The 13,294-nt window shown below is 37.6% G+C and overlaps 1 protein-coding gene across 2 annotated transcripts in view; it reads right to left on the bottom strand.

Moving 5' to 3' along the window:
- Positions 1-268: 268 nt before the first annotated feature.
- Positions 269-13,294, bottom strand: part of rnf19a (ring finger protein 19A, RBR E3 ubiquitin protein ligase) — a 39,169-nt gene continuing 26,143 nt past the window's right edge. The window contains exons 5-11 of one of the 2 annotated variants that reach the window (XM_048201898.1): positions 12,981-13,143; positions 10,376-10,490; positions 6,738-6,899; positions 4,242-4,455; positions 3,539-3,682; positions 2,796-3,396; positions 269-1,317 (exon numbers count right to left, since the gene is read on the bottom strand). In XM_048201898.1, coding sequence (XP_048057855.1) covers positions 1,237-1,317; positions 2,796-3,396; positions 3,539-3,682; positions 4,242-4,455; positions 6,738-6,899; positions 10,376-10,490; positions 12,981-13,143 — 1,480 coding nt within the window. In that variant the 3' untranslated portion in view covers positions 269-1,236. Of the gene's footprint in view, positions 3,397-3,538; positions 3,683-4,241; positions 4,456-6,737; positions 6,900-10,375; positions 10,491-12,980; positions 13,144-13,294 lie in introns of both variants that reach the window. The other variant, XM_048201897.1, reaches the window with a different exon arrangement.

Raw genomic sequence — 13,294 nt, forward strand, 5'->3', positions numbered from 1 at the left:
AAATTTGTGACATTGACCATGTACACAAAAAGTGATAAAGTTGTGTCACTTTGATACCTGCTGTCTGTGCAGAAATGCAACCCAGATTATAATATTAACCAAACTAATATTGATTGAATTATTTTTAATCTTTCACTCATATAATGCTAATATTTTATACCCCACTGTGTATAAGTAATTCTATCCATTCATCTACACACACCACCACCATTATAATTCCATTATGCATCTGAAGATTGAAGTTGAGCAAACACAAACAGAACACATCTGGATTCATGTTTTTATTTTCATTTAGATATGCATTTACACGCATATTATAAAGCAAATATACAAATATCAAGCTGTTTTGAACAAGTTAGAAATCAATCAGCCCTAGCCTCTGAAGTAATAATCGTACAGATATGGGCAGGAAGGCTCAAAACATAAGAAAAAAAAAAAAAAAAAACACTAAAGAAATAGAAGGAACAAAAAACAAAAGAAAAACAAAGCAGCTTGTGGCATTGGATCAGTCCCGGGAGATTTACTGAGCAGCACCAGAACGGCAGCGAGAAAGACGAACAGAAATCAACTCTTGAACTAGACCCGTGCGCTCACGGCACGGCTGTACACGCAGACAGGACCAGGATGAACAGTGCAAACACACGGGTCAGAGCCTCGAGTCCGAGGAGGCGTCTGTAAACTGTGAGTGCGTCGAAGTGTGCAGGGGTCACAGGGGTGACGAGTCATCGTCGGTGAGCCTGAGTGCTGTCTTTGGTAGGCGGTCGGTTGTGTAGTCCCTGACCGTTTAACACAGGGACGACAGGAAACGATGTCACGCCGCCTCGCTAACATTCAGCCTCATCCAATACATTTGAATTCATAAGACACAAACCGGAGGAACAAACATAGTTTTTCGATGATCCAAAAGGCACCATGAGTCGATACAAGAGAAAGAAAAAAATCAGGTTGAAGACCTAAATGTGATTACCATCATAGCCTTTACAATGCATGTAGTTTGACAAAAATTATTTTTTTTTAACAGGATGCAAATCCTTCTGATTCATAAATACAAACCCTTTGCACCCATAACAGTTGTTCTATAAAGAATTATCAGTGGACTTGGCTTTGCAAGGACATTTTGTTTTTTTGTTTTTTTTGTTTTTTAAAACATGCCAGACTTGCTTCCTCCCCAAAATGGGTTTGGTCAAGGGTCCCCATCCTACCAGCAGGGGGCGCGACGCAGCTTTATTCAGCTTCTCACTGGCTTTTCAACTCAGAAGCAGCACCCTGCACAGGGCTTGAACATCTTTTCCCAAAAATGGAAAATAAGCTGTGACACTAGATGAGAGAAATGAAAAGAACCCCAAAAAAATTAAAAACACAATCATGTACAAGAATCATTGCTGTGAAAAGGGAAATCTACTACTGCCTGGTCCCTCATTGGCTCATCTTGTATGAATGATCTCAAAAAGAGCATCAGATTCCCCCCTGACTTCCTTGGTGCCTTTGAATAGCTGCAGATTTCTTCAACTAAAGCTATATGTTGGGTAACTGAGAGTATATGCGTGTATATGTGTGGTGAAGGTGCCTGAATACACGGGTCAATCACATGGAATCTGTCAAAAAAATGTCATGGTCATATTTCATCCCAAAATCACAAAGTAAGAAATTATATTTAAAGAAAATGAAGCCAATTTAAGAACAATAAGCTTAACTTTTTTTTAATTATTTTTTATGTAAATTAAATGCATTTCTCCTTTCAATTCTCATGTCCATAATGAAAAGAAAAATCTAATCTTAAATTACAGTAGTATTTGAAGAAATGTGCTAAAAAGGGATAGTCCACCCAAAAATTAAAATTGCCATCATTTACTCACCCTGGGTGGCTGTACGACTTTCATCTGTGGAATACAAAAGAAGACATTTTGAAGAATGTTTGTAACCAAACAGTTTCGGTTCCCATTGACTTACATTATCAATTCAATTCTTCAAAATATCTTTTGTGTTTTGCAGTAAAAAGGAAGTCATGCATGTTTGGAACAACATGAGGGAGAGTAAATAATGGCAATTTTCATTTTTGGATGGACTATGCCTTTAATTACCTTGAAATTGTCAAAATACAAACTAAAATTGCCATAATACTAAGTTGTCCTAAACAGAGGCTTCATTTCATGCATGAAAGGAATGATTTTTTTTCATTTTGTTCCTTTTTAAATTTTGGGATGAACAACGAGCTGGACACATTTTGCAAGATTCCTCCACATACTCGTTCCTCACTGGAGAGGTTATTCATCACAGCGACCCTGAACACTGAAATAGAGGCATGTGTGATTGACAGCTACATCATCACCATTATCGGTGCATCACTTGCCACCCTACATTCATCTGTTGCCTTTCTGAATCTTATCTGATCTGTAGTCCAACTCTACGCACAGACTGACAGGCCTTTACGCAATCTGTCAATCAAATGGTAACCTTTGGTCACGGTGAGCTTTCTGAAACCTCGAGGCACATCCTGCCCTTGACTAGTGTAAAATATTGGCGTTCCATCTCCAACATTCGAATTATCAACCGACCGGGACGTTAAACCTCCACGAAACCCATACAGACTTTAAAATCTTTAATTCAGTGTGCAATCCTTGGTAATAAAGTGGGTGTTGAGGTTAGCCGTGAAAGCATTTGGGTTAACTCAACCCGTCTGGTTATATCTCTGTTTGAATGCAGGCGTTGCGAACGGGACTAGCCGGCTGAGGAAGGTTGTTATTGTGTTCTTTAGGCGAGCTCTGACCCGCGTCAGCCGCACAGATTAAACTCACATTCTCCTCTGCAATGTAGCACAGGGGACGTTCTGCTGCTCCGTCAGGGGTAAGAGGGGCTACCGCAGCTTGTGGGAGAGTCCCAGAGGTGGGACAGTTTTCCAGCCGGTCATTCTCGACCTCAGGAAGGGGGCTGACCGCTCCGCCCGTGTTGGGATGTCGGATGTGAGACTCATAGCAAGGGGGTCTGCAGGCGTCCAGGTCGGAGCAGCTGAACTCTGAGAAGTGGCTGGAGTGCGAGTCGGCCACAGACGGCAGGCTGCCGCTCAGAGAGGGCGAGTCCAACTCACTGGAGTTGGTGCTGCGGCGCTCTAGCAGCTGGGCATCCATGTCTTCGCGCGTCTCGTTGATCTTGGTGCCACCGCTCTTTTTGCGCAGCTTGCCTTTACTTTTCTTTCCGGAGGAAGAGGACGAGGTGGAGGATGGCTCCTTGGCCCAGCGTGACGTAACGCATTTGCCCTCGTGCGGACAGCCAGCGGGGCAAACGCTGGCTCCGGGCCCTCCGCTGCTGCCGTCGTCCATACTGCTGCTGCCGCTGTGGTGCCTGAGCTTCCCTCGTTTAGATTCCACATCCACCTGCACCTCCATACTGTTCCCATCTCTGCTCCACAACAACAGAACACTATTAATTACAGCTCAACTTCCTACAGTCCCTGATGCTACATCATTATTACATAAACAGATGTGTTAAGCAGTCTCAAAGTGCTTGTAAACTAAATTCTTTCAGTTATATAAACACAGACCTGTCCAGAGGCAAGTAGGCATTGAGAATGGATCCAGCCATTGCTTTGGTACTAGCGTTGTCACTGATTGTCCCCAGACTGACAGTACCAGACTCCCCACTCAGACTGCAACGCTCCTTTTGAACATCAGCTTGAACCTCCAACCTGAGACACATAAACAGCAAATTTAAGTCTTGTTCACACCAACCTTCATGTCTGGCATATTTTTTTTTTACCAAAAGCCAATGCATTTTTCCATTGGCTTTTGGATTATTGCAACTAGGCTCTGTGACCAAGTAAAATTTATGATTCTTACATGTTGTTCATCATGATAATCTTCACAAATAAACAACTATGAATTTTGAAGCCTAAATACAAATCAGCAGAAGTAAACCGCTATAAACAGAAGTAGGCTATAAACAATTTCACTGAGCTTCCGTCTTTAAGAAACATTTTCCCTGAATATTTGAGTTAGAATAGTTTGCAGAATAAGAGTTCAGCGTGAAGATGTTTAATGTTCCAGACAACCTCTGTTACAGTTAAAGCATCAAAATGTACTCACATCCTTGCCAAAACTATGTATAAATGGTCTTTTTGGACTGGGTCTTTTAAATTTGAGTTCACTTTGCACTTTGACTTCAAAAGACATGCTCCTTTAAGGTTCTTTTTTTTTTTTTGGCCAATAATTGTGCACTACTTGACCTGTAAACAAGGTGTCACTGACCTGTTAAAGCAGTTGACCATGGCACTTCCTGACAAGCTGCCAGTGATGCTGGCCCCAGCAAGTGCCATAGTGCTGGCGTTCTCACTCAGGTTGTCTCTCATTGCTCCAATGCGTTCCATGTGGCTCCCGCTGGCACTCAGGCTGCCCGTAAGACCCCCTACACTGCCCTCACCAATGCTGGGGTTATGCCTCGTCTCTGCTACTGATGTGGTGTCTGTTGAGGCAGAAGGGGGACATTACAGCCGTTTATAAAAGTTTGAAGCATAACGTTTGAAGCAAACTATGACAGAAATATATTACTATTATACAGTATTTTTAATGGAATATCAGTTTCATAAGATTTTTCATGCACATTTTAATTTAAACAGTAAACCTCTATTGTTCATCACTTTCTTTGTCAAAAAATAAAAGAATTGGTCAAATTTCATTTGATTACATTTTACAAGATAATACAATTGTATCAAATCATAAAACACAAAATCCAGAAAAATGCAATTTAATTACCACTTTCAAGGCCCAGAAAGGTAGCAAAGACATTGTTAAAATGGTCCATGTGACTGCAGTGGTTCAAACTTAAATTTTATGAAGCGACGAGAATACTTTTTGTGCACATAAGCAAAACAAAAATAACAATTCAACAATTTCTTCTCTTCCCTGTCATTCCCCTACACCAGGGGTGTCCAAACTACGGCTCGCGGGCCAACTGCGGCCCGGGGATGAATTTTAAGCGGCCTGTGGCTTGTCTATTAAAATATATAATGTGTGGCCCGCCATGCATAATTTACAAATCGTGCAGTTTCACAATGGGCCAACACAAGGCGGCAGTACTAGATTTTAGGCAAGGGAAACATTAACGCACCAAAAGCGGAACGAAACAGCGCTACTTGTGCGCGCTGCGCGACTAACAAGCTCACAAATGTGTTTACTTGCTTAGGGTCTCGATCACATGACAACTAAACAGCCAGCGAGAAGTGTTCGAGTTCGGCGTAAAGGTTTCAGGTACAAGCTGCAAATATCTCTGATTTAATTCAGTTTAAAGCCAGTTGAAACAGCGCTGACTGAATCAACAACACTAACGTGCAAATCAGGAGAAACATTGAGCCAATCCAGTTAGAATACTTCAACCAACATTTATCATGGATTTACTGTGGTAACACTAACTGTAACCGTGGTATATTGTTAGAAATGTAGGTTAATATCTTATTTTATTTAATTTTTAATGTAGACTTATATTAAATGCCAAACTGCCAATAAGGCCACATTACAGACTATTTTTGTCAAACTTGCAGTTTTGTGCATTCATATTTATATTAAATGTGTTTATAGACTAAAAACCTTAAAGCCATTCTAGATATAAACACAATATTTTTACTTTTTACCATGTAGTGAAGTGCCATGTGTGGTTTAACCTACGGTGATCTAATTAGAGTACTTTTCATTTAAATAAGAAGAGTTCTAATATTTAAATTTCACCCTTTAAAAATTAGGTTAAGTTCTATAGATATTTGTGTTAAATTTGCATCTGTGTCCCATCTCAAACTACTGTCAGCTCAAGCTTTTGTCAAATCTGTTATGTTTTCAAGAAACAAAACATGTAGGCCTATATATTTTTATATATTTATTAATAAATATATATATATATATATATTTATTTTTGGATTTATTTTTATATATATATCAAAAGGAACAACAGTTAAGTTTTGGTCATCATTCGGATGGGGTCCGCTACACTTATGAAAGTTACAGAAGTTATTTAGTCAAGAATAGTGTGCGATCTTTTGTTATTTTATTAACATTAAAGCACAGACAGCAGCGCTAGGATTATGCAACAGTCATTATAAAGCTCAGCGCCTTCACGCAGTTAATTTATAAACCATCGGTTTGTTATATTGGCCTTCTTCCTCCTACAGCCGATGGTTGTAGATTGAGCAAAAATCGGCCGATAAATATTGGCGGCCGATACATCGGTGCATCCCTAATTTAAACCATTAAAATGGAATGCAGAAAAAATTAAAGCAAATTTGAGATTAGAGAAACCAGATATCTCTTACATATATTTCAAGTTGTCCTAAACCTCTTTGCCTCTAGCTTACACTGCACATCAGGACAAAAGTTATTTGTTCCCAGCGTTACCTGAGCTTCACGGGAATTATCTGGTGTTTGAGGAAAAAAACAACAACTTGATCCTTGAATATCAGTAGTTGTGTCTAGAAAAGGACAAACTCAAGGTCTCTAAATATGGCTCACCTTCAATACATTTCTAGTGGGACCCATTTTACCCTGTAAAGCCTACACATTCTAGCACACTCCAGGAGGAGCACTTTAAACTAGAACACAATTCACACATTTGCATTAAGCCTGAGCAAGGAGGAGAGAAACTGTGAAATCCTGGGGGAGAGACAACCAAGACAGAGACTGTGAATGAGAGAATGACAGAGAGGAGGACAGATTCTGAAGGCTTTTTTTGTGTGTTTGCCTTCAGTTAGGTTCACTCACCAGTCACAGCAGCTCCCGTGCCCACGTTCATGTCGTTCTCATCATCAAACTCGATCCGCACTCCTTTTCCATTCCCCGCAGACACACCGCAACCACCACTACGGCACAGAGAGATGGGCACCACACCATAGACGTATGCCAACATGATGGGCACTCCTATCCCTATGCAGACAAAAAAAATATATAATGGTTACACAATACTGCTACACAAGACGTACAGCCACCTTTAAACTAGGGGTGTAAGAAAATATCGATACACATGAATATCGCGATATTATGTTTGGCGATACTGTATCGATTCTCAAAAACACTATCGATAGAATATGTAATATGTACTGCACGTTTTCCTCTCAGTAACAAAATAAACAAAAAAAAATGACAGCGGTGACAGCATAAAGAAAGCATCCGTTCATAGCAATGTGGATATGTTTGCATCAGCTCTGTTCAGCACTTCAGTGAATTCTCGTTTATTAAAATAGCACTTTATACAATAGACTGCTTTAAAGCAAGCAGCTTTACAGTATTAAATATAAAAACAAACAGATATTCAGTCATGAAATGGACTATGCACAAGTTGTTAAATAGTTTAGAAATTAAAAACTGCTATACTGTGAACCTTTAAAACATACAAGAATCCTGCAGTCACTTTACTATTTCCCTTAGATTGTACAAAATAGTGACTGTGATATAAATGCAAATTATACTGTATTGATTAAATAAAATAAAGTTGTATCGTAACCCCTGTATTGTGATACGTATCGTATCACCAGATTCTTGGCAATACACAGCCCTACTTTAAACCAGATAGATTATCAATTAAATTAGCATTTTCTGAAGGAAATACCTGGACAAGACCGCAAAAGAAGAGGGTTAAGGGCTGTTCACTCCAAAGTCAATAACTATAAACATTTAATAACGGTTCTAATTCTATGAGAATAAGGAATGCCTATATAATGATAACAAAACAGAGGAACAATATCGTCGCAATCATTTTGTACATTTTTTCAAGCTGTTCAATAAAAACATTGAATCAGTCAACAGCCAATCAGAATCTACCGGCCTTTAAAAAGTGAGATTCAAAATTCAATCTAGTTATAGTTACTATTCTTGGTTAAACAGGCCTTTAGTATTAAATTTGTAGTTAAGCTTAATTTTAGGCTTTGGCTGTGCAGTGTAAAGATAGCTATAATTAATTAATATGGCCAAGGAAGACCAATAACAATTCAGCATACAAATATTACAATGACATCACTGTTGGTTACATTTTAAATGATGAAAAGGTCAACAGGAAATTATACATTGGCTAATCTTTAATCTAAAAAAGCTTCAAGTGTGTTATCTAAAAAACAAATTAAATTAAGTCTCTGTGTTTAGAAGGTGGGGCTGAATAAACTATGCCACAGTCTGTGAAAACCCAACTAAAGTAATTTTTTGTGATTCACCGTTTTCTATATAAAAAAATCCTATATAAATGTAAAGAACATTCTGTGAAAACATAACCTTGATATCTTTAATATTGACCGAGTAAGGCCATGTCAAAGATTTGCTGAACTTGAACAGGCTTAGAAAATGCTTTTTGGAAATGTCCAAAAAGTATTAAAACATTGAAATGAATGGGGGTACCATAAGAGCTTGATTGTAGCAACAATTACCAAATCAATTTACTGGAATGACTTGTATAACTTTATTTTATTAATAATCAGCAGAAAATGTCAATCTATTTCTGGGGTATTGTGTAACATTTGGAGAAAAACTGGGATGACATGAAAAAAACAAAAAAAAAAAAAACTGCTTTAGTATATTCATTACAAATAAATTGATTATTATTAAAGTTACAAAAGTTGTTCAGTCAAGAGCAGTGAGTAATTCCCTCTTTTCTTTTATTGTTTGATTAACATTAATGATACAGAGAGCAGGTTAATTAGCCCATATGTGACCCATGTTGGCAAAATGAGTTGCAATGAGCAAATTTTCAAAAATGAGTTATTTTCACATTATCTATTAAAAAAACATTCAAAATGGTGTATGATTTGTTACAATCAAGAGGAAAAAAAATTACTGAGCAACACCTGTTTGAAGTCAAAAAAGTCAGCAAAGTCAATTTAGAGGAAAATCAAGTTAAAGTTATCTGAAAAATGTGTCAAACAGCGATCAGTAAGATTGTTGTTTACATCAGCATGAGTTTGAAAATTACATTTCATTGGTTCATAGATCTAACATAACGTTACACATCAGATGTAACGTTACAACCTACTGTCCCTCAAATGTTCAATTAAGATATAACTATGTTTGTGTGAAAACACGCCAAGACAGATATTTTGAAATACTGTAAATCTGTGTGTATCTGACCGTTCAAGCGCAATACACAACTAAAGAGAACTGAATTCAGGATTGCATGCCGTTTGAGGCGTCTTTCTGTGTGCAGACTTGAGATGTGTGCGTCAGTCAGCGCATAATGAATAGAGATCTTTTCATTGCCTATTTTGTGCTTAACTCTTTCAACATCAAGCACAGCCCATGCTTTATTTTCTCATTCAATGTATATTATTTTCGTAAAAAACGAAACCGAAACAAGGACATGCACAAATTTTATTAATATATAATATTAGTTCTTTAATTTAGCCTACAATAAAACTACAATAGTACATTAATATGTATAATTATTTTGTTTTTATGCATCGATGCATAATCGTTCACATTAACACAGATGCATCATAAAAACGATTAGATATTCACAGCTCTAGTTATCATCATCCTCCAGAAAGTTATCCTCTATAAGACCTGTTATTTCATAATTTGGGGGCAATTCCACAGAGATTGATAGCATTCAAGCAGTTTAAACAATCAGCTATCTTTTGTTCCTCGCGCTTCACTGTGCTGCCCTGTCAGATCTGGAAATTCATCAACCCAAGCATCAGCATCCAAAGACCAAATTATTTCGACACATAGCAGGCCAGGCATAAAATGTCTTTAAAATAAGATGCTTATTTTGGCAGAATGTTGTGTTACAAAACAAATAAGCTGTTCCTGAAATTTCTTTGCTGACATGAAAAAATCCACACAGAAATCGAAACCCGGCTTAAGTTGCAATTTTCTTACAATTGGTACTGACCTGATTGTTGCTTGTGCGGATTGATATTAAAGTTTGTTTGCACTTTCTAATGGTAGAAAAGAACTGAGTGATACAAGAATCAGCAGGTATTTCTGCATTGAAATAAAACCCAGAGACAACTGAAAACAAATTGTTTAGGGAGCCAACTTCCGGTATTTTAGTGCAAAATAATTAAATGTAGTATCAATAAAATCATTAATTTCAGTATTTTTCATTTATAAATGAAAATTTAAGTACTGCATCTCAAATCCCTTGGTATAATCTATCATTTACAGCAAAAAACGCACTTTACCCATTTTCATCATTTTTATGGCTATGACTACTTTGTAAAAATAAACAAAGTAGTTAGATTATGCGACTTTAGCTGGGGTTTCACAGACAGGGTAACAATTGCAGCCATTTAATACTTAGGGTTATGGGTTCAGAACAAAAAAAGTTCTTTAATAATAGTACAAAAGCAAACTGCTGTTAATTAAAGTGACTCAATAGGCAGGAAAATAAGAGAGAAGAAGTTGAGTCTGCTTACCAACAGTGACAGCGGCAACCACTGGAGACACAATCACTGACAATGTCACCCCGCCGGCTATGACAAGGTTCCTCTTGTGCTTAGAGATGTCCTTTCCCTCATAACGATTATGAATCTGAAGTAGATGGATTCAAATAGTGAGTGAATAAACACATCTGTCTGCCATCACACTGCTCATTCATTATTCTCGATTAAATTACACTTTGGTTACTCATAATGCTAGCATAATTTCCAACTTGATAATCTAACAAGAGCCTCTTGAAGATCAAACAAGGCTGATAATTGTGTAATAAGACATGTAGGTCATCATATTTCACAATGCACAGCTCAGTTAGAATTCAGGTCAGATAAACAGACTGTTATGGAAATCACTTCATAATGAAATTCAGATTGAACAGCACATATCTGAAGTGCTATTAATCATTGTAAAAAGTGACCCAGTTTGCAGTGGTTTCATCTGGTTCAGAGAGAAGCTGCATATTAACTCAAACATGAAACCAAATCTTAAATGTAGTACACAAATTATTCTACATGACTCATTTGCTGGACATAAATCTCAAATCTATTAATACAGATGTAAGAATAGCACTTGCCAAATTGATTTCAACATGCTGGCACCATTCTAACAGGGTTTATAATAAGCAACAATGTTTTTCTAGTCAGATAAAATGAAAGCCCTTATTATCTTGTAGTCACGACAAAGGAATTTGAAGAAACTGGTTCACAAAAGGAGCTGTCAGAAGAAAAAGCTCTCAAATTAAAAAGAAAATATCAAATATGGCTTGGTGCGATTATCAAATCACGATTTAAATAAAAGCAACTGCACTGCAGGTTTGCCGAAAAATCACCAAAATAAAAGCTTATGGTTTAACATTTAAAAAAAGAAAGAAAGAAATTAAGATTACTGTATTTTTACAGTTGTACTATATAATTATTTTTATTAAATTTGTTTACAGTATAATAGCATTATTCATTTTTTTATTTTGTATGATGTTTTTATTTATTTTTCCATTTCATCATTAAAAAAAATCTATTTTTATAGTCCTTCTTAAACAGTCAAAAACTAGGAATATGGCCTATGAAAACTCAATTGGAAAGAGATTAAGAACTATTTTTTTAGCTTTAAATTGTTTATTTTCTATGCCAATGCACTCACCTACAAAGTAACTCCAATTTTCTAGAATCATTTCTTTCCTAATAGAACTATTTAAGTCATTTATTTTTTATATCGCAATATATATTACATAAAAACAAAATATTGCAATGTCAGTTTTCAATATCACACATTCCTAGTCGCCCCCCCCACACACACACTAAGGGTGTTTTCACACCTATGGATCGCTTGTTTTGTTCCGAAACAGGGACTAAATTTGTTACAATGTTGCTTTTTTTTCTTGGTTCGGTTCGCTTTCACATAGCAACATTTCAAAGCGTACCAAAATGCGCTAGGCAAGTCACATGCGAGTAAAACCGTCCTCTTATTGGTCAGAATTTTCTCTGCGTCATCCATCAAAATGATTGACAAGCTCGCTCCATGAGTTTATTGTGGCTTTATTTGTAACTGTCGAGACACACGCAAACACTTTATAAATGTAGCCATCTTTCCCGCTTTTAAATTATACTACATATATTAATGCTGCGGCAAATTCAAACGCGCTCTCTCTCTTTCTCTCTCGGTCCGTCTCTGGTTTCCCAGCGCTGTCTAAGTAGTAGGCGAACTGTTGTCAGTGTGTCGAGAGAGACCATATACATTTTATAATGAAGCAGAGCGGGGAAAGGCTTTGTCGGGACAGCATTCTCGCACGGAGAAGTGCAAATACACAACAGAGGCGCTCGTTGGTTTTCAGCTATGGTAAATGTGCTCACTCACAGAATCAGACACTACCGCTTTTTATATCAAATTTCCCGTTATGAATTATGACATCATTTGGTTCGTTGGTCCGTTAACTGGGTCGGATTGCTTTCACATCTCAAGCGAACCGCTCCAGAGTTCGTTTGAAAGCGTACCGAGACCACCTCTTCAAGCAGGTCTCGGTACGCTTGTTTGGTCCACTTTTGGTGCGCACCCGAGTGCGATTGCTGCTTTCACACCTGCCCAAACGAACCGCACCAAAGGGGGAAACGAACTCTGGTATGATTCAACCGAACTAAATGAGGCAGGTGTGAAAGCACCCTAAATGAAAAGCCAAAATTTCATACACAAAATTTGCTAGAATGTATAAAATTCAGCAATCCTCTAACTGTTGTGCCGTCTTATGTGCTTTACGAGTTCAGTGACCAGCAGGATTGTCATGATGGAGTAAATGGAGACAGAATTTTTTTCAGAATTTGTTTTCAGTCCACTTATTTCACATTGATAGCTACTCTCAGTTGTAGAAGCAAGACTCTTGGCACCATGCTGACACTAATTATTACTATGGCAACCAAATATGATTAGACTGTCTGGGGAAAAAAGGATCTGATTTCATAACTTGCAAAAATGTGCAGACAATCAATCCAAAAGATTGAGTTTTAAAAAACAAAACAAAACAAAACAGAATCGGGTACAGCTGAATTAAATCTTTTCATCCTTAACATTCAAAGAGTATTTGGATTAGCCACCCACCTTTCTACCAACATACACAGGAATCCCAATGATCATTGCTGGTATGGCAATGCCAGCAATCAGTGCAATGCCAACTGGAGCGCCCACAAGTGTCCCCAACTGCCACAGGATTTTCTTCTTCCTGCTCCAGGGCTTCTTACCCCAGAATGTGCATCCTGAAGGACTGTGTCAGAAACAGAGAAATTAAACCTAGAAATGTAACATTAGCACAAAAAAAAAAAAAAAAAATCTTACCACTCCAACTTTGACCTTCATCCATTCTCACAGTGTCAATAATGCAGTTAAAGTCTGATTTATGTAATTTGGCTTTATAT

Source organism: Megalobrama amblycephala, linkage group LG9 (assembly GCF_018812025.1).
Source record: "Megalobrama amblycephala isolate DHTTF-2021 linkage group LG9, ASM1881202v1, whole genome shotgun sequence".
Lineage (NCBI taxonomy): Eukaryota > Metazoa > Chordata > Actinopteri > Cypriniformes > Xenocyprididae > Megalobrama > Megalobrama amblycephala.